Source organism: Acanthopagrus latus, chromosome 17 (assembly GCF_904848185.1).
Source record: "Acanthopagrus latus isolate v.2019 chromosome 17, fAcaLat1.1, whole genome shotgun sequence".
In the NCBI taxonomy this organism is placed as follows: Eukaryota; Metazoa; Chordata; class Actinopteri; order Spariformes; family Sparidae; genus Acanthopagrus; species Acanthopagrus latus.
Window position 1 is genome coordinate 18,984,178 of NC_051055.1, and position 17,386 is coordinate 19,001,563.

At 40.4% G+C, this 17,386-nt stretch overlaps 2 protein-coding genes across 5 annotated transcripts in view; both read left to right on the forward strand.

Moving 5' to 3' along the window:
- On the forward strand, positions 1-16,298 carry rprd2b (regulation of nuclear pre-mRNA domain containing 2b). 4 transcript variants are annotated; one of them, XM_037073109.1, is made up of 10 exons: positions 1-414; positions 6,808-6,937; positions 7,526-7,749; positions 7,888-7,940; positions 8,027-8,153; positions 9,922-10,097; positions 10,345-10,630; positions 10,783-11,037; positions 11,353-11,517; positions 11,610-16,298. In XM_037073109.1, the coding sequence occupies exons 1-10, from the start codon at positions 144-146 to the stop codon at positions 13,637-13,639; spliced, it is 3,717 nt and encodes a 1,238-aa protein (XP_036929004.1). In that variant the 5' UTR covers positions 1-143; the 3' UTR covers positions 13,640-16,298. The 4 variants fall into 4 exon arrangements, with proteins under 4 accessions (XP_036929004.1, XP_036929005.1, XP_036929006.1 ...); XM_037073110.1 differs by having other exon boundaries at positions 11,356-11,517; XM_037073111.1 differs by having other exon boundaries at positions 10,786-11,037.
- Positions 13,580-17,386, forward strand: part of tars2 (threonyl-tRNA synthetase 2, mitochondrial) — a 19,180-nt gene continuing 15,373 nt past the window's right edge. Inside the window, exon 1 of the mRNA XM_037073117.1 lies at positions 13,580-13,716. The gene's annotated coding sequence lies outside the window, so the exon portion shown is untranslated. The remainder of the gene's footprint in view (positions 13,717-17,386) is intronic.

Consider the following 17,386-nt stretch of genomic DNA (forward strand, 5'->3'; position numbering starts at 1 on the left):
CCGTCTCTTCTGTCTGCCGCAGTTTCTCTTCTGATATTTAACCATCTCTAACATAACACATTAAATAGTAGCCATGTCCTTTCGTTCTGTGTTGCGTACTATAAGTTTGTAAACAAAATTATGTCGTAATAATAAAGTAAAACATGGGGGCGTGTTTCTGCTTGTCCTCATTAGCTACGTTAGCTCCTTCATCCGCATCAGCAGTCAGAGCAGGAGAAATGGCGGCCGGTTCTGGGGCTGCAAGCGGCCACGGAGCCCGTGGCTCCAACGCTGCTCTGGAAGCGTCTTTGGACCGGCGGTTTCAAGGAGTATCCAACACTATGGAGTCGATACAAGGACTTTCGACATGGTGCATTGAAAACAAGAAGCACCACAGTCTTATCGTTCGCTACTGGATGCGGTGGCTCAAGAAATGTGAGTAGCTCGTCGCTGAGCCTAACGCGCTAGGCTAGCCTAGCTACTTGAGCTAATTCAAATTGCAAGCGTGCGTTGATCGCGATCGGCTCGCAGAAATCAGCTGAAGCTTCTTGTGATATCTCTTCGTGAAGTGCATTGCAATCCAGTGCATCACAAAGCAATTTTGGTTGATTTATAAAGTCATATGTAATGTGAAATCGACTGTTCTCACAACTTGAAATTGGTCGATGGTAGCAGCTAAGCTAGCGCTAACGGTTCGCTGCTCGTGATGTTTACAGTTGGGCCTCCCAGGGTTCACGGTCTGGATCGACCGATTTAGTTGTTTTCACAAGGTATTGCCATGCACTCCACAGCTTATCTCAGAGAATGAACTCTTGAGATAAAGACGTGTACAAGCTGCTTAGTTAGATTCAGTTGCATGCCAGGTTTGGTCAGTGCTTTGTAGTTTGACGTATGTGCAAGTTCGGTGCATGAGTATTTATGTCAAGTGGTGGCTCGTGTTTTTGCAGAGTAGTTAGTCGAATAGCGTAAAAGCAAATTCATTTTTTTTTTAAATAATGTTTGTGTTTGTTATTTTGAGCACGACACGATCACACAACGAGTTAAGACTGAGCTACATTTCAATGTCATCTCAACCCGTGAATTATTAATGCACTTCTCTGTAGCCCCCCTAAATATGTTCTCATGACGTCTACAAAATTGTTTTAACCACACGTTGGTTGTAAGATACCGGCGGTATATTCATGAAATATCAAACTGGGATGCAAGGAAGCTTCAAGAAAATGTAATTGTTATTATACTATTACTATAACAACCATTTTAAACGTATGTTGACCTGCACGCTCAAGTAATTCAGGGTGGTTGATGGTTCTGGTTGGTTATTTGAAAATACTGCAGTGGTGATAGAGAAATCCAACTTTTTTTTGTATGATCGGATGTAACCTCAAGATTACTTTCATCTGGGCTGCAAGCAATGATTATTTTCACTGATACTTATTTAGTTTTTTGGTCTATAAAATGTCAGAACATGGTGGGAAAACGTCTGTTGGTGTTTCCCAAAACCTGGAATGATGTCCTCAAATGTCTTGTTTTATCCATAACCCACAGATATTCAGTTTAGTCATATAGGAGTAAAGTAACAAGAAATATAAGACACTTTTTCTAAGGAAAAAGCTCAAAATTCTCTAACTGATCATCAGAATAGTTGGAATTTAATTTAATAGTTAAGAACTAACTGACCAGTCACTACACTCTACTTTTGAGCTTCTGTATAGCAGCTCACCACAGTTTTATGGAAAAGGCCATACGTTTCATTGTTGATTATAGGTTATTTGGAAGAATCATGAAATTAAGGTAATATATTGGTATAGACACTCAACTGCTCGAGCGTCTTTATCCTGTAATGTCTTCACTTGGTTGTTTTGTCAAATCACAGATCATTTGTTCATTTTGGTCTTTGAAGAATCTGACTCATTCATTAAGTTGTTATTCTGACTGTATGTTGTTATCACCTCACAAATTACAAGTAAAGTATGTTTGAAGCCATCTTCTAGAAATGTGCCTGGTCAGTAACCAACATAGTTTTGTAGAAACCCAACAATCCTAGACATTTGGAGAGGAGTTATTTTGTTGTAACTGAAAGCCGTCTGGTTTCTAAAACCTGAGGTGATGAATAGTTTAGTAGATTTACAGATTGTATCAGCTTCTGGATCAAATCTGTGGAGTGTGGGCAGGACAAGAGGGCAACTAAGTACCATATATTTTGTGCTGGATGTTGTGAATGCAGGAATAAATGTTGTTGAAGTTGCTCGTGCTTGATTAAGGCATAGTCATCATCTGAGCTTTAACGCTGCTTTTGGTAGAGTGAGACATTGGGGGGATTTTTAGATGAATTGTTGGTAGTTTTTGACTTTAGTAATTCCTTTAGGAATTTTGAGAATAATTTTGTTACTTTGGCTAAGTTGTAAAGATTATTCTTTGTATTGACTCATCACTGTGGCAGTTATGGGAAAATGTAGTTTCACATTTGTACATGGAAGATAGTTTGAAGCTAAAGCTATTTATGAGGATTCTTGAATGGATGTTTGTTACCTTGTTTTGTTTAAGTGTGTGTGTGTGTGTGTGTGTGTGTGTGTGTGTGTGTGTGTGTGTGTGTGTGTGTGTGTGTGTGTGTGAAAACAATATGATCTAAAGGAAAGTTATTTATTTATTATAAATTATTCACTCAATTGATTTTTCAAAGTGGAAGTGTTGATTAATTTCCAATCTCATTGGAAATCATATAAATGCTGATTGCTGAAATAATCCACTGTATGAAATTGTCACTGATGGAAAATCTGGAAGTATAGTTTGTCAGCATAGTGTGGTAGAATTTCCGTACCATGGAAAACTCTGTCCTCAGTACTGCCAGATCTTTTATAGGTCCCAGCCCTTCTATCTGGATATTTGAATTATTCATTCAGGATCCTCTTGTCAAATTGCCAGTGTCTGAGTCAAATCATTATGTAGGCATTTTATTTATCCTCCCGCATCACTGCCCGCAGAGCAATGAATGATAAAAGCTTATGCTGACAGCAGATTGTGAGCTGCTGCGTGCTGGCTGAGCCATTGTTAGAGCAGTGCCTGCTTTCCAAGAGGCAATCTACCGGTCACCATTTATTGTTGGCCCTTGGTTAGGCTGTGTCATATTTGGTTCCATGATAAACGTCTCTAAATGTCTAAAAAGATTATAGAAAAAACAAGGGTTAATTTTGAGTAAAGACAATCTTTGTCAACTTTTTACCAAAGCAGTTACCAGATTGTTCTTCCTCCCAGCAAACCAACAGTTTGCATTCATAACCTACACCAAGGAGGTCCAGTTTACTTATCTGCAGGATAATGTAAAACTAACAGCCGGATTTTCATGAAACCTGATGGAACCCCTAACCCTAACCCTGGAAAAACCCATAAAATTTGGGAGCAAATCCGAGTCACAGGGCGATTACACAAATTATATTTATCTTTCATTAAGTTTGCGAGATTTGGCCTTGGCAAAATGAATACCACACATTTTAAAATCCAGTAGATGGTAGCATAGTTCAGCAGTGACAAAACATAGCCAGCTGTAGAAATGCAATACCTCCATATCACAATCATGTATGCCCATTGTCACAATTCAGTGTTACCCACTGGTTCACTGACCCATGTTGGTGCTCAAATTTCATACAGAAAGCAGTTTCTATTGAGCATTTGGAACAGTTGTTTCAGGGGAGAACTGGTGAAATTAGGTATGGTAATGTAAGTACATGAATATCATGTAACTAATCACACTCTCAACCAAATTTAGACTTAAGCTAAGCACCATCATGTGTTGACATCATAGTTTTTGGGAAAGTATCCAGATAGTGGTTGTGGTTTTAGATTTTCAGATTAAGACTGTTGACCATGGTGAGCATCTGCAATCTCCAAATGCCCTTCTGGTTTTAGTAGTTTGTCATCTCATTATGAATGCACTGTCAAAGTTGGGTACGATTATTGGTGAACAGACTCAAAACCTTTTCTCTGGAAAATTGTCTTAAGATTGTAGTATTGTGTTGGCCAGAAATGATCTAAATACTTACAGTTTATCTTCGATCACCACTGTCAACATGCTGTGTCTGGACATTAATCTGGAGTTGTGTTTACTGGAGGTGCACCAGGTTACATTGTAATATCAATGGTATCAGCACTTGGCAAATTCTAGTTTTATTAAATAAGATAATTAATGTTTTTCCGTGTTAGGTCAGAATGGGTGTGAAGGTTGTTAGCTTTAAGTGAGGATGATACAAACACAGGATGCAACTTTATATGGTACCGCATTTTCTCATGTAAACTGTCTGTTAATGCATTACAGCACAGTGTTATGATTTAGGTTATAGTAAAAACAAAAATGTGTAACAAAGGTTTGGGGTCAGAAGTGATCAATATAGTTACAACACAATAATGTTTGTAAGTTTAATAGCTCTGAATCAAATGGGATGTATTAGTTACCATAAGAGTAAAATAGTACTTGGGCATTGTAAAATAATGTTTTGTGTTCATTTGTTTATTTTATTGACTCATTGCCAAGGTCTGACTATATGCCATCTGTTAAGTTGTTAAATTAGGTTTGAATAAACCATGTATTGATTTAGTCTTCCAAAATATAAGTAAGCTGTTTGATATAGACAACAAATGATTTTCAATAATACATTTTGATCTCAAGTAGAACAATATCATATTGATTGTTTTGTCTTTATCTATCTTACTTTTTATGGTGTTGAGGGATACTTGCATTTAATATTTTCACTCAATCTTGTGTTTTTATATGTAAGTTAATTTTAAATCATAACTAAATGATAATAACAACCAGATTTTTATCATTTTTGCAGCATTTATAGTTTCAGTGGCATATTGGAGTAATGAAACAGGCAATCATTACTTGTATGTCAAATAAAACGGACATCCGTAACTTTGTTGCAAGAAGTTTGAAGTAACCTGTGAGAGCAAATGAAATTTCAATATTTGACACACATAACAACAAATTTGGCATGACCAATACGCGAGTATTCGTTCTTAATTTTGTTTCACATTTAATACTAATGCCTAAGGAAAGCTGGTGCAGCATAGTCTCTGGATGATTTCAGTTTGATAGGCTGATTTCTTAATTACAACTGCTTTTCATTCTTTTTAGAAGCGTTTGATATATCTGTTATGGAGTCTGATGGTGGAAGGGAGTTGGATTTAAGACTTTTGGCTATATATTGTAATTTGAGTTGTGTTTGGGTGTCATAACTGTATTAAGTGATGAATGCAGTGTGTTTTGGCTTTGTATGTGCATGAGTGGGTGATGACTTTGAGTGGGGAGTAGTTGTCTGTTGTTGTTTAATCTTATCTCATGGGGCTTTCACACTCATATTATCTTGTGAATCTGCTTGGCATGCAATAACTTAATTCCAGCTCAGATTACCTCTGATAATTCCCCCTGTTGCTATATTTTTTAATGATTGTATTGTATTAGAAGTTTCTGACTTTTGGGGGTTAATGCTGATATTTAAATGTCAAGGAATTGAAAATATTTTCAAAAACAATTATAGCTCAATTACAGCATGATCTCTGTAGATAGTGAAGAGCATATTTGTATTTAGGTAGATAATATGGTATATTGATCCTGTGAGTGACAAAAGATTAGAGCAACATAATAAAAATAGATCAGTCATCATTGCAGAACAATATTAAATAGATATATGTACAATAGATAAAGATGTGTACAGTATGCCAACAATATGTGCAATTTGTGTAAATATTAATTAGACAGTTGTAGGGTTCTGATTTGTAGCGCACAGAACTTTCTTTTACCCTTTTCTATCTCGTGAGATTAAGTTAACAAATATAAGATTTCTTTGCATAGACTTTTGCAATGATTTGCTGATATATGGTATTAATCGTACATCTTTTAGACTAACTGCGACGCTGCCCCCTGCTAAAATGTAACAAAATGTGACATAATAAAGAGTTTTAGACCTTTTTATAAGCTATATATAACCTGTTTTCTTCCTGAAAGTCAGAGAGCATTAGCCACAAATCCTGCTTACTGGCTGTAATTGAATTCTGCGGGTAAAATCAGCGATAGTACAGAAATTGAATCTATTTTAGGAAGCAGTAGATGTCATTGTGTCCTTGCCAATACTGCTTTTTTCTGTCTTTTCTTTTGGAAATGTAAATGTGGGTCTAATACTAAAGTAAGGTGTCCATGGAAACAGATTCCTGGATCAGCAAAAGCAGGCGTAGTCTTCAGCCATAGATTTAATCAAAGCTGTTTGTGTTCCCTGACAATAAATTCAAAGATCAGGATGCCATACAGGCTTTTAGATGAAGTCCATCTGAAATTGAAGGGCTGATATGAACAATATTATTGAATATTGACTTGTGTGAGGGATGTATTTGTATATGATGGTCCATACTCAGGTGATGCATCTCCTAACTACTAAAGCGCATAACATGTTAAATGATATTTTAAATAACATTATTTTTTGCATTTTACAATTAGTGTGACGAGGTTGCTGTTTTTGTATCTGAGTTCTAGGTTTTTGTCCAACATATATTCTAAAGAGCAATATATCCACAATAGGCTATAATCCAGTGATAGTATGGTTCTGATCAATTTATCAGTTGTTGTTTGGCTGTAAAATCATTTCCTGATGGGTAAAAATCAGTATTAAAGTTATAAGTCAGTTATTGACATGTATTATTCCCAAATATCTGCATCAGTTACAAACAATCCCAATACCAGTTTAATGGTTTAAATTTGAGTACGTGGGTCTAAAACCATTTCTTAAAATTATGGACCCACAGGAAGAATTTATATTCTTGTTCTCTGCTTTTATTTTTCAGCTGACAACAATCACCGCTTGAATCTCTTCTACCTTGCCAATGATGTGATACAGAACTGCAAAAGAAGGAATGCAATTGTCTATCGTGCAGCCTTCGCAGAAGTCCTCCCTAATGCTGCTCAGCTCATCAAGTGAGTACACAGATTTTTTTTTATCCATCTCTAATATTGGACCAACATAAATTATGATGCATTTAATATGTTTATGATATTTTTAAATCTATGTGGCAGTTACTGGTAGAGATACTGGTATGAAACATGTATCACTGGGCAATATATCAATATTGTATTGTGATGTAAGTGTTTGTCTCTTTTCCTGGTTTTAAAGGGCTGCATTACAGTAAAGTGACATCATTTTTGGTGTTGAACTTACCAAGCTGTTCAGATACTTGCCTTTACCTACTTAGTCATAATAGACACATTTAATGATCAAGCAAAAATATAATCTTGTTAGTACTAGTGGTCAGCCCTACAATATTTTGCCAATATTGGTATCAATGTAAAAATATATTGACTTTGTCACCCAGTTCTAGCATTTATGAACTACTTTTAAGGAGATTTAAAAACATTAGATTTATTATGTATATCACACTATATCCTAAAATACCTCTGTATTATTTTATGGCTATATTGTCCATTACTGATAAATGTACTAATCACACATGCTGTGCCTGTCCTGCCTTTCTGCCAGTACTGAGTTGTGCTCTGTTGTGTTGTCAGAGATGGGAAGGTCCGCAAGTCAGTGGAAAGGATTTTTACGATTTGGGAGGAGAGGAGTGTGTATCCTGAGGAGGTCATTGCCCAGTTCAAAGGCAACTTGAACAAGAAGGAAAAGGAGCGAGAGAAGCAGAAGGAGAAAGAGAAGGAGAAGGAAAAAGAAAAAGAAAAGGAGAGAGAAAAGGAGAGGGAAAAGGAGAAAGACAAGGAGGCCCCATCGACAAATGGTCAGTTTGATATTACACTCAGCATCCATATTGAGCCATGTTAATCAAATCTAAAAGTACAGTTGTTTATTTCACATTATTTACAGTTGCAATTCTGTTTGTATTTTATTAAGTTCATGTTTTACTTTAATTCACCAGCACCAACCAACACCAAAGCTGCCCTCAAGTCTAAGATTGTGGCAGAGTTCACAGTAAGTCTTGTGTATTAAGTTGTCTTACATTGTGTTAGAATGTGTCTAAAAGTTCTGTAACTCTTGTCATCTGTTTCTTTTTCTAGCCCCACTCCCTCATTGAACAGTTGTCGAGACATAAGCAAGCAGTTGCAGAAGAGGAGTTCCGGGAGAAGCAGGTGGCAGCCCTCAGGGTGGACGTCTGTAGCACTGAGGCTCTGAAGAGACTTAAAGGTCAGATGTCACTGAGCTTATTTCTGCTTCATCACACACTTATTGTCCTGTGTACTTTTAGGTCCTCTGCCACAAATACTTGATATTTACACAGATATCTGTATGCTCTTCATGTCAAAACACAAGAGTTTACACAGCATAAGTAGAGGCGAAGCGGGACTAATTCTGCAGTTTCATGTCACACAGTACTACACAATTATTATAATTTTATTAGTTACAGTGACCCTTAACAGAATGAGAACAGAGGGGGTTATTTTTTTGAACGCTTTATTATGATTTATCTAATATATTTTTTTAATAACACCAATACCATAGAATTCATTACAGTAGATACGTAAATGCAGACTGGTATATTACTGCAACCCTAGTAAAAAGTAGTTCCAGTGTAAACTGTTTGCAGTAAGGTCTGGATTATCCTGGATAAGTGGGATCTTGTGTCACTGTTTCCTCTCTGACTCTTCTAAGCAGTGGGGATGGGGGCGGGGTGTAGAAAAATCGTAGCTCAAAAATACTACAAGTAAAAGCCCTGAATTCACAATGTCACAGAGTACAGAACATTACCAGCAAAATGTACTTAAAGTATTCAAAGTAATTGTTATGCAGAATGGCTCACTTCAAAGTGCCATACAATTTTACATCATTGTGTTTTTATCACTAAGAAATACATTTCAATGTTACGGTTTGTCAGTGTGAAACCTAATTTAGATACTTGGAAGTTGACCTATAAAGTAGCATACACTGAAAGTACAATACATACATACATAGATACATACATACATACATACAGAATTGCTCTTGAAGTGAAACTCTCACCAATATACAACCAAGGCTTTTTTTGTGAATGTACCCGAGTCAAAACTTCGTATAAAAGCATAATTATGATGGAAGAGACACTTTACTGTATTTTCATTTTCGGGTCAAACACATTTTCAATGGGGCTGCATGGGGCACATTTCCGATAGCATCAAAATCGCTATTGTTAAAACACTAAGAAGACTTGACACAACATGAAACTTTGCTCATAGTATCACCAGGGTCTCTACACATGAACACGAGTATTGAGAACATTGTTTATGTACACAGAGTTTACTAAAAAGAAAGTTTTTGAACAATTTCTGCAGATGCTTGTTCCGCTAACCACCATCCTGCCAGTGGAGAATAAAGCCTAGGTTGCATTTTGGCAAGAGTTGCACTTTAAGTAACGTACTTTGGTATGTACTTGCATAGAAACATTCCATAATGGGTTATATTAACAAGTAGAATGGCACTCGATAGAGTGCATACCTCTGCCGAGGCCGAGAGTAAGAGTCCCCATTTGTACTCACTCATATATATCAGCCACTTAAACTACCTGAATTTCTCATTAAGAGCCTTGCACACCTGAGAAAATGAAAGATGTCATAATAAAGGCATAATTTTAAAGAATGTGAGAAAAGCAATTCCTGGATCCTTCCCTTTATCCAGATCCACACTAAAAGTAAATGTGATCTTTTCCAAGTTTCAAGAAAATACGTCCAGTATTTTTTGTATAAACCTACTGACAGACCAACCAATAAACAGAGAGGGTGAAAACATAATCACCTTGGCAGATTTAAGTAGTTGGATCATGTTCATCAAAAGACAGAATATTGTGAATATTTTTAAACTGTAAAATCCAACGTAATGGTAGACATTTTTTTACTTGTTCTTGGGTATCACAAAGAGACATTGCCACTGGGTTTTCAGGTACTAAACTTTTTGCTTGTCTGTCAACTGTCTTCTCTTCCAGACAAGGCAGAAGGGAACAAGTTTGCCAAGGACTTTGAGGACGGCAGTCTGAAGCTGCAGGATTTTGTTGGCTTCCTGGATAAAGAGTTGAAAACAGGGCCTCCTCTGCTGGAGGCTTTGGGAAATGCAGACATTTTCTACGAGATGCAGTACAAGGAGGTTAAGATTGTGGCCAATGTGAGTGTTCGGTCGTGACATTGTCACTTTCATGCTTGATGACGGAGCAACTGAGAATTTGAAACACCCAAAGACTGTATTTGTTTTTGTGAAAAGAAAGTGAGAATGGTTCAGCAGACAATCATTGAAAATGTATTGATTAATGCTGAGAGGTACTGATGTTTAATTTTATAGAAAATCATTTTAGAACATTTTATCTTCTTCATAACCCTCATTTGATTCAATTTACTCTTTTCTTTTCTCTTAGGCATATAACGCCTTTGCCAACCGCGTGGCCAGTCTTAAAAGGAAGTTGGATTCCCTCAAGTCGACTCTACCTGGACCCGAGGACTCTCCCATCCCCTCACCCTCTGAGGACGCCCCCTCCCCCACAGGCTCTGACTCACCCTTCCTAGGCTTGGGGGGCAGCAGAGCCCAAGTGGATCCAGAGCTGGATGGAAAGGCGATGGATGAAGGAGAAGTACCCAGCGACAACAGAGACATGGAGGACATGGATATGTCTGATGAAGAGGCTGAGGCTGTCACAGCAGGGGGTTAGTGGCAACACTGTTGTTGTTGTTGTTGTTGTTGTTGTTGTTGTTGTTGTTGTGAACGGGTCATAATTGAATTTTCCCTATAGATCTATATTATGCTGCCCAATTTTTAGATTTGATAATGTATCAACTCTTTTAATTATTTTTACTAGCAGGTGACAAAAAGGACAAGGTGCCAGGTCTTTTTTCCAAGACTGCAAAGTCAGATGCAGCATCAAAGCCTCCTACCACACCAACGAAAGCTTCAAAGACCAATTCTACTGCTGCCACAGCGACCTCAGTGACTCCTACCTCTGCTACAGCTCAGAGCACTCCAGCAACCCCTCTGGGAGTCAATCTGGAGAAGGTGGACCTGGGAAAGATCAGCTCCATTCTGAGCTCACTCACATCTGCCATGAAGAATACAGGTGTGTTAGAGGTTAAGGAAAGATGATTGTAATGGTGATCAGAAACGCTAAAAGCTCCGAGTACAGATGTGCTCCCTGTCCGGACTATAAACCATTTTTTCCTCACTTTACGCTTTGAATTGCTTATTCAACAATAAGGCAATTAATCTATGTGCAACGTATAGTTCAGGGTTATTTTACACCTTCATCAGGTTATCTTAACTTCTGAGTTGCAGTTCATAGAAATTTAGATGATTTTAATGCAAAGGTAATTGCTGTGATTTTCTAAGTCTCCCTTTTTAAACCCCTTCCATCTGTCTTGTAAATGTCTGTCAGCAGTTAGTCCTGCTCGGCCGTCTCCAGGAACACCCACCACTCCTTCTGGCCAGTCGGCAGCCTCGAAAGTGAACCCTTCAAGCCCTGCCCTTGCCAGCATCCTGTCACGTGTCGACATCACACCTGAAGGCATCCTCAATGCTCTGTCTAAGACAAACACACCAGGTGAAACTCACATATAGAAAACTTTGCTTAAATTTTTATTTTCTATGGAAAATGTCACTAAATTCTACTGCTGATTTTCTGTCTCGGCGCAGGTCTGTCCTCCCTCCTGCAAAGTGTGACAAACACCAGCTCTGCACCTCCCACCCGAACCTCTCCAGAATCATCATCAGTTAAAAACCTGCTCAGCCCAGCTACCCCAAAAACTAAACCCCCTCTGGGGAACAGCCTCAAGAGAGAGACACCTGGGAGAACCAGAGACTGGGAGAAAGAGAGACAGCTGTCCCCTCCTCCTCCACCCCCTCCTCGTCCCTCCGCTCCCTCTGTCTCTCCGCCCAGCCTAGAATCGAAAATCAACAGTTTCTTGCAGGGTAATCCAGGTTTTAGTCTTGCTCTAGGTGATGCCAGTCCCGATGGAGTCGACGGGACCCCAGTGAGAGACGAGGCTGCTGGTACCCCCACCCAAGATGAGATCATGGACACACCTGGGAGTGTGCCGGATTCTCATGGGTCATCTGGAGGTCACAACCTGTCACCCACAGCCTACCGCAGCGAACCCTGGGATGCTGTGATCACCCCATCAGGAAGTAGCAACAATGGCGACTATCTGGGCTCCTCCTCCTCCTCCCGGTACGGAGCTGGGAAAAAGAGTGGCACAAAATTAAAGGACGATGAGATGATGAATGTGAGGAAGCATGTCTCTTCCTCACCTAGTAATGACATGAAGGGTAAGAAAGATGGACAGCAGCTAAAGATGATGGGAAACAGCAGAGGGATTGGAGAAAGAAGACTCTCTGCAGGCTCTCGTAAGGCAAGCAGTAGCTCAGATGACGGAGGTCTGAGTGGGAAAAGAGATGACAAGGGGAAAAGTGAAGAGTCTCAGTCTTCGGGTAGGAAGGAGGGCCAGTACCATCGTATTGAGACACTAGTGTCACCCTGCACTGAAGGGGCACCCATCCAAACTCTCGGCTACTCTAACCGCCCACTCGCTGGAGAGCGCATCAAGACGGTAGAGAGCATCCGCATGATGGGCCGAGGCTCTCGGCGAGGCGGAGGGGCTGGCGGTCGGCCAGGGGGAGCTATGTGGTATGAAGAGGAAGAATACATGGAAGCTCAGCCTCCCTCACCCCATGATGTCCCCCCACCACCCCCTCATAACATTGGCCAAGGAGGCACCAAGGACATGACTAACCCTAACACCTCCATGCCGCCTCCTCTCTCTCATCTCCTCCTCCCACATCTCCAACCTCCTCCCTCTCATCCTCACTCACATCCTCCTCCGCAAGCTCAGTTCCAAATGCCCTACCATACGGAGAACATGCAGACTCCTCCTCCATCACTCCTCCACCAGCATCCTCCCCCTACATCCCCATTCTTTGGCGCCCCTCCACCAATACCGAGGCCGCCTCCGCCTCCTGTACCGCAGCACCCTTCCCCTACACCTCTCCATGCCAATGTGCCCTCAGCAGTCATGGTGGGCGGAGTATTGGTCCCTGTTGACCGCCCCCTCTCTCTTCCTCCCCAAATCAGACCTGAAGGTGCAGATCGTGGCGGGCTGGGGCCCAGAGGAAACAAAGTAGGTCCTCCGCCCCTCATGACATCGTTGCTAGGCGAGCCACCTAAGCTGCCCCGCCCTGGCACAATTAAAGAGCCTTTTGTTTCCCGCCACCCAGCCCCTCTCCTCCGCCAAGGTAATCCTGGTGTTCCTCTACCCTTACTGGGTAGAGTGAAGGAGCCTCTGAGTCTGCCTCTTCCACCCCCCTCTCCCACATCCTCCACACCCTCCCCCTCTACTCCTAACTCCCCTGCAGTCGACACTGTCCCCCCTCGCCTCCCTTCTCAGTCCTCTGCCCCTCCTCTTCACAAGCCCCCCGCTAGTCCTCCGGCTCAGCCCCGCAACCAAACCTCTAACCCCGTTCCGCTCCTCAACTTGCCCAGCCCTCGACCCCCAATCCTTTCAGTCCCCATCCCACAGAGACCTCTGCTGCGAGGCCGAAACCCCTCTCAGCATCACAACCGAGATCACCCAATGGGGGGATTCCGTGGGGGCAAGCGACCTGGTCCTCCGTTCACAGGTGGTCCTTTCCATGGGCAGAAGAGACCCTTCCTTCCACCGCGCTATTGAAGTGGTCATCTATGACATGCTGAACGAGAAGTACAAGTGCTCTGCGCTGAAGTGCAGAGTGTGTGTTAGCCCTGCTGGTATGAGCCCAGATATCTTTACTCTGTTAATTAGCTTGAATTAAAACTACCTTAGGTTGTGTGTAAATAGCTGATCAGATCTCCATGCTTCAGCTAGGTAGCCAGCCAGTCATGTTACACTGTACAGTACAGCTTCGAGGTTATCTGTTACATAGTGCAGAGTGTTGTGTAACGAGCCTCAATCTATCGCTTTTTTCCATCTCTCTCCACACATAGTAGATAAAAGTTTAATTAGGTCTGCTGCAAGTGTGACATAACCATAGGAAGAAAACACAGAAATGAAACTTTATTTTGCCTACCTGAGAGAGCAGGAGAGTGAGAGAGACTGGTAAGGGTCTCATGGGATGCAGAGGGAAAACTGAAGGCAATAGTTCGACATTCTGGGAAATACGCTTATTTGCTTTCTTACCACAAATAAGATGAGAAGGTCAGTATCACATGTGTGTCCTTTTTGAATATAGAGCTTAGCGTAGTATAAAACTGGAAACAGCAGCCAGCCTTTATCTGTCAGAAACTAAAAGAAACCACCCGTGCTAACACCTCTTAAGCTAATGAATCAACATGTTCTGTCTTGTATAATTCTTAAAAAGCTAAAGCGTTAAAAAATACGTGCTGACAGTTTCATTGGACGCTGGGCACGGTGACTTCATTGAGTCTCTTCTGGTTGCCTGGCAACTTCACCACAGCTATAAGACTCAAGAAAGTCCCAGCTCTTAGCAAAACAAGGCAGGCTGATTTTGTCACCTTAAGGCTAGCTGTCTGCCCGTGTTTCCAGTCTTTATGCTGTGCTTAGCAGACTCTTGTCTTGTCCACAGTTTTATGTTTAACTGACAGATATGTCATTTGACTTAACCAAGTAAGCCAATAATGAAGTTTCCCAAATACCAAACTATTCCTTTAAAATGTTTGTCTAGAGTGATTATTGAAGTATTTTCCAAAGTAATCTCTTCTTCCATGAGTGTATGAGTGTGTGCTGTGTGTCCTGAAATGGTAATTCTCATTCAATGTGATGAGATCTGTGTTGCAGCCGAGGTTAACACATGTTCCTACTTCCAGAGTACCTGCTGTAAATAATATTCTTCTCTTGCTCGACTCTTTTTCACGCTTCCATCTCTCCCACTGTATATCTCTAAGCTTGTAAATATAAAAAACTGAGATGATACAGCTCTTTTTCTCTTCAAGCTCTTATTTCTGTTAACGAGGACATTGATCGTCACTCACACTCCCCGTCTTTACTGTGATTGAGGCCTTGGATAAGCTTTAGCTCCAGAAGAATTTTCTCTGCAGTGTCTGTCGCACCTTTCTGTCCTCCTTTTTGAAACTACCATGCAGAAGAGGAGGGTGAAGATAATTCTGTGTTTTTTTTTTGTTTTTTTTTTATTTCCAACATAAATGTCTGCCTGTTCGCACTTCAAGTTAGACTGAGTCATGAAGATACTCAGTAGTGGATGGTGGGTCAGAGGCGGGGGGATTTCAGCTTGAACCACTCTCTTGCTAGGCTTCATCATGTACTGACTTGAATAAAATCCAGAGTTTCAATTCAACTGGGGGGGGAGGTATTTTATTTGATCACTATTCACCAATTGAATTGCGCTGTTGTAATTTATTTGCGCTGTTCTGCCTGTTTTTGTTTTTTTTTTCAGAGAAACTGATTTCATCTATTTACACAGCTGCTGCCATTTTCATTTAACGCCTTTATTTTTTGCGCTGTGTTTTTTTTACTTGATAGAAATGGCAATTTACAGATACGGCAGCACTCACAGATGGTATCAGGGGGCGAACGCATTTGAGATAATTACGATTGTTTGGAAAAAAGGTTTATTTAAATAATCCAGCTGTTTTGGCCCCATCTTCTGTTTTGTTTCTTTCCTAATTTCATACTTTGGCCCTCAACTCCCTGTGCTTACCTTGTGTCACTCGGTTTTGTCCAGAAACACTCCTGCACCTCTCAACACCTCTGAGGGTAAAAATGCGTCAGCACGATGCCACTAATCCTCCTCCTTGTGCAGGAGTTATTTACGTAATGCTTCCCTCTGTTCGACACTGTGCACACCTACGCAGTGAGAGGTGCATGTTGGGTGTCGCTGCTCAAATCCTCCTGTGTTTGTCTGATCATGGAGTGTGTGTTGTCTCCTGTGCTCATTTTACAAGTTCAGCTCATCAAGATGCACTGAGCACCTGCAAAAAAGCTCCCGCATAAAGTTGAGTAGATACATTTTGACAATGTATAGAGAACATTTGTCACCAGTGTTGGCACGCCATCAGAGTTCTGATGTTTTACTGAATGTTATGCAAGTCTGTTACCACCCCCTGTAAACTGTGTGTCTTTTTATCTGAGAAGAAACAGTACAAGCCAAAGTCATTGTTGTGTTCACACTGCACAGAGAGAACGCTCTATTCATTGTTATAAAAATCTTCTAGCCTACCAAGCACCTATTTCAGTGGTCCCAGTAAATAACCCCTCTTCGTTATTTTCTCCTCACTTCCTCTTTAACAACTTGAGTTTGCTGATGGTCTGTGTACATTTGATACGTTTATTTGCTCTTACTGCTGTTCTCATCAATGATGCTATATCTCTGGTCTTTGAGTGTCCAATCCTTTCTGGTGTGATGAACATGCACACATTCTTATATATGCATACGCACAGGGGTGATCACAACCCTCATATTGTTTTTATTCTTTTTCTTTCACTACGCATATTGCAGAATCTTATCAGCGACCACACTTTTTAGTACTTTCGTGGAATGACTTTCCTCCCTTTTTCACTCATATTTGGTACATCTGTCATTTTGTTTGTGGTTGCACCATCGACTGTAAGCAGCTGGTGCTCGTCTTTCTTGAACAAAGAAGGTAATTTGCTGTTTTCTATTTCTTTTTTTCTTCTCGCTACGACCTCGATTTCAACTTTTCTGTCAGCACCTCCTTGAGAAGACGGATTGTTCCTTTTTTTTCCCCCCTTATTTTTCTTCTCTTTTTATTTTTGGCTTGATGCGAAACATTTGCACACATTCATGCACCTTGGTGCCAAAAAGCCACATATTGTGACACAGTTACAGATTAACACATGTTGATCATTACATTGACCACATTTGAAACATTAACTAAATACATGGACTGTTTATGACCCAGTTCCAGTTTTCCAGCCATAACATCACATCACACAAATCACTGTTGTTTTTTTTGTTTGTTTTTTTTGTTCTTCACACATTTAATATGATTATAAAGACGAATTAACTAAATGCATGCATGCTGGCCCAATATATTTTAAGTTTTTCATTGGGAAATGTTGCAGTTTGGCTGGATTAAAAACATACAATTAAGTGTATGGCACAGAGGCTGTAATATTCAATATAGATACTGAACCTACCTACCAGCTCCCTGTGTTAGAAAATTATCTGACGAAGGCCAGTAAGAGCTTAAACATGCAGGCTGTTTCTACGTACATGTGTTCTGACCACTAGATTTCACCACTGATATAGAGAAGTGAGTGTGCAAATACTGAAGGTGGTCCAGTATTTTAAAAAATCCACACACAGGGTTTATCAATCACTTGGTCCAACCACAGTAAAATGGATCAGCTTTTGCCAGTGAGTCACCGTTTTATTGAAACCTGCCTGTGCAGAGTATTTAAACAGCTCGATTACACTAAACGTATATTTATTTTACTATT

What these genes read in the sequence shown, in the direction of transcription:
- rprd2b (XM_037073109.1), top strand. Translation starts at nt 144, where the DNA reads ATGGGGGCGTGTTTCTGCTTGTCCTCATTAGCTACGTTAGCTCCTTCA. An exon ending in GATGCGGTGGCTCAAGAAAT is followed by an intron (nt 415 to 6,807) that starts GTGAGTAGCTCG and finishes TTTATTTTTCAG; the next exon opens with CTGACAACAATCACCGCTTG. An exon ending in GGCTCTGAAGAGACTTAAAG is followed by an intron (nt 8,154 to 9,921) that starts GTCAGATGTCAC and finishes CTTCTCTTCCAG; the next exon opens with ACAAGGCAGAAGGGAACAAG.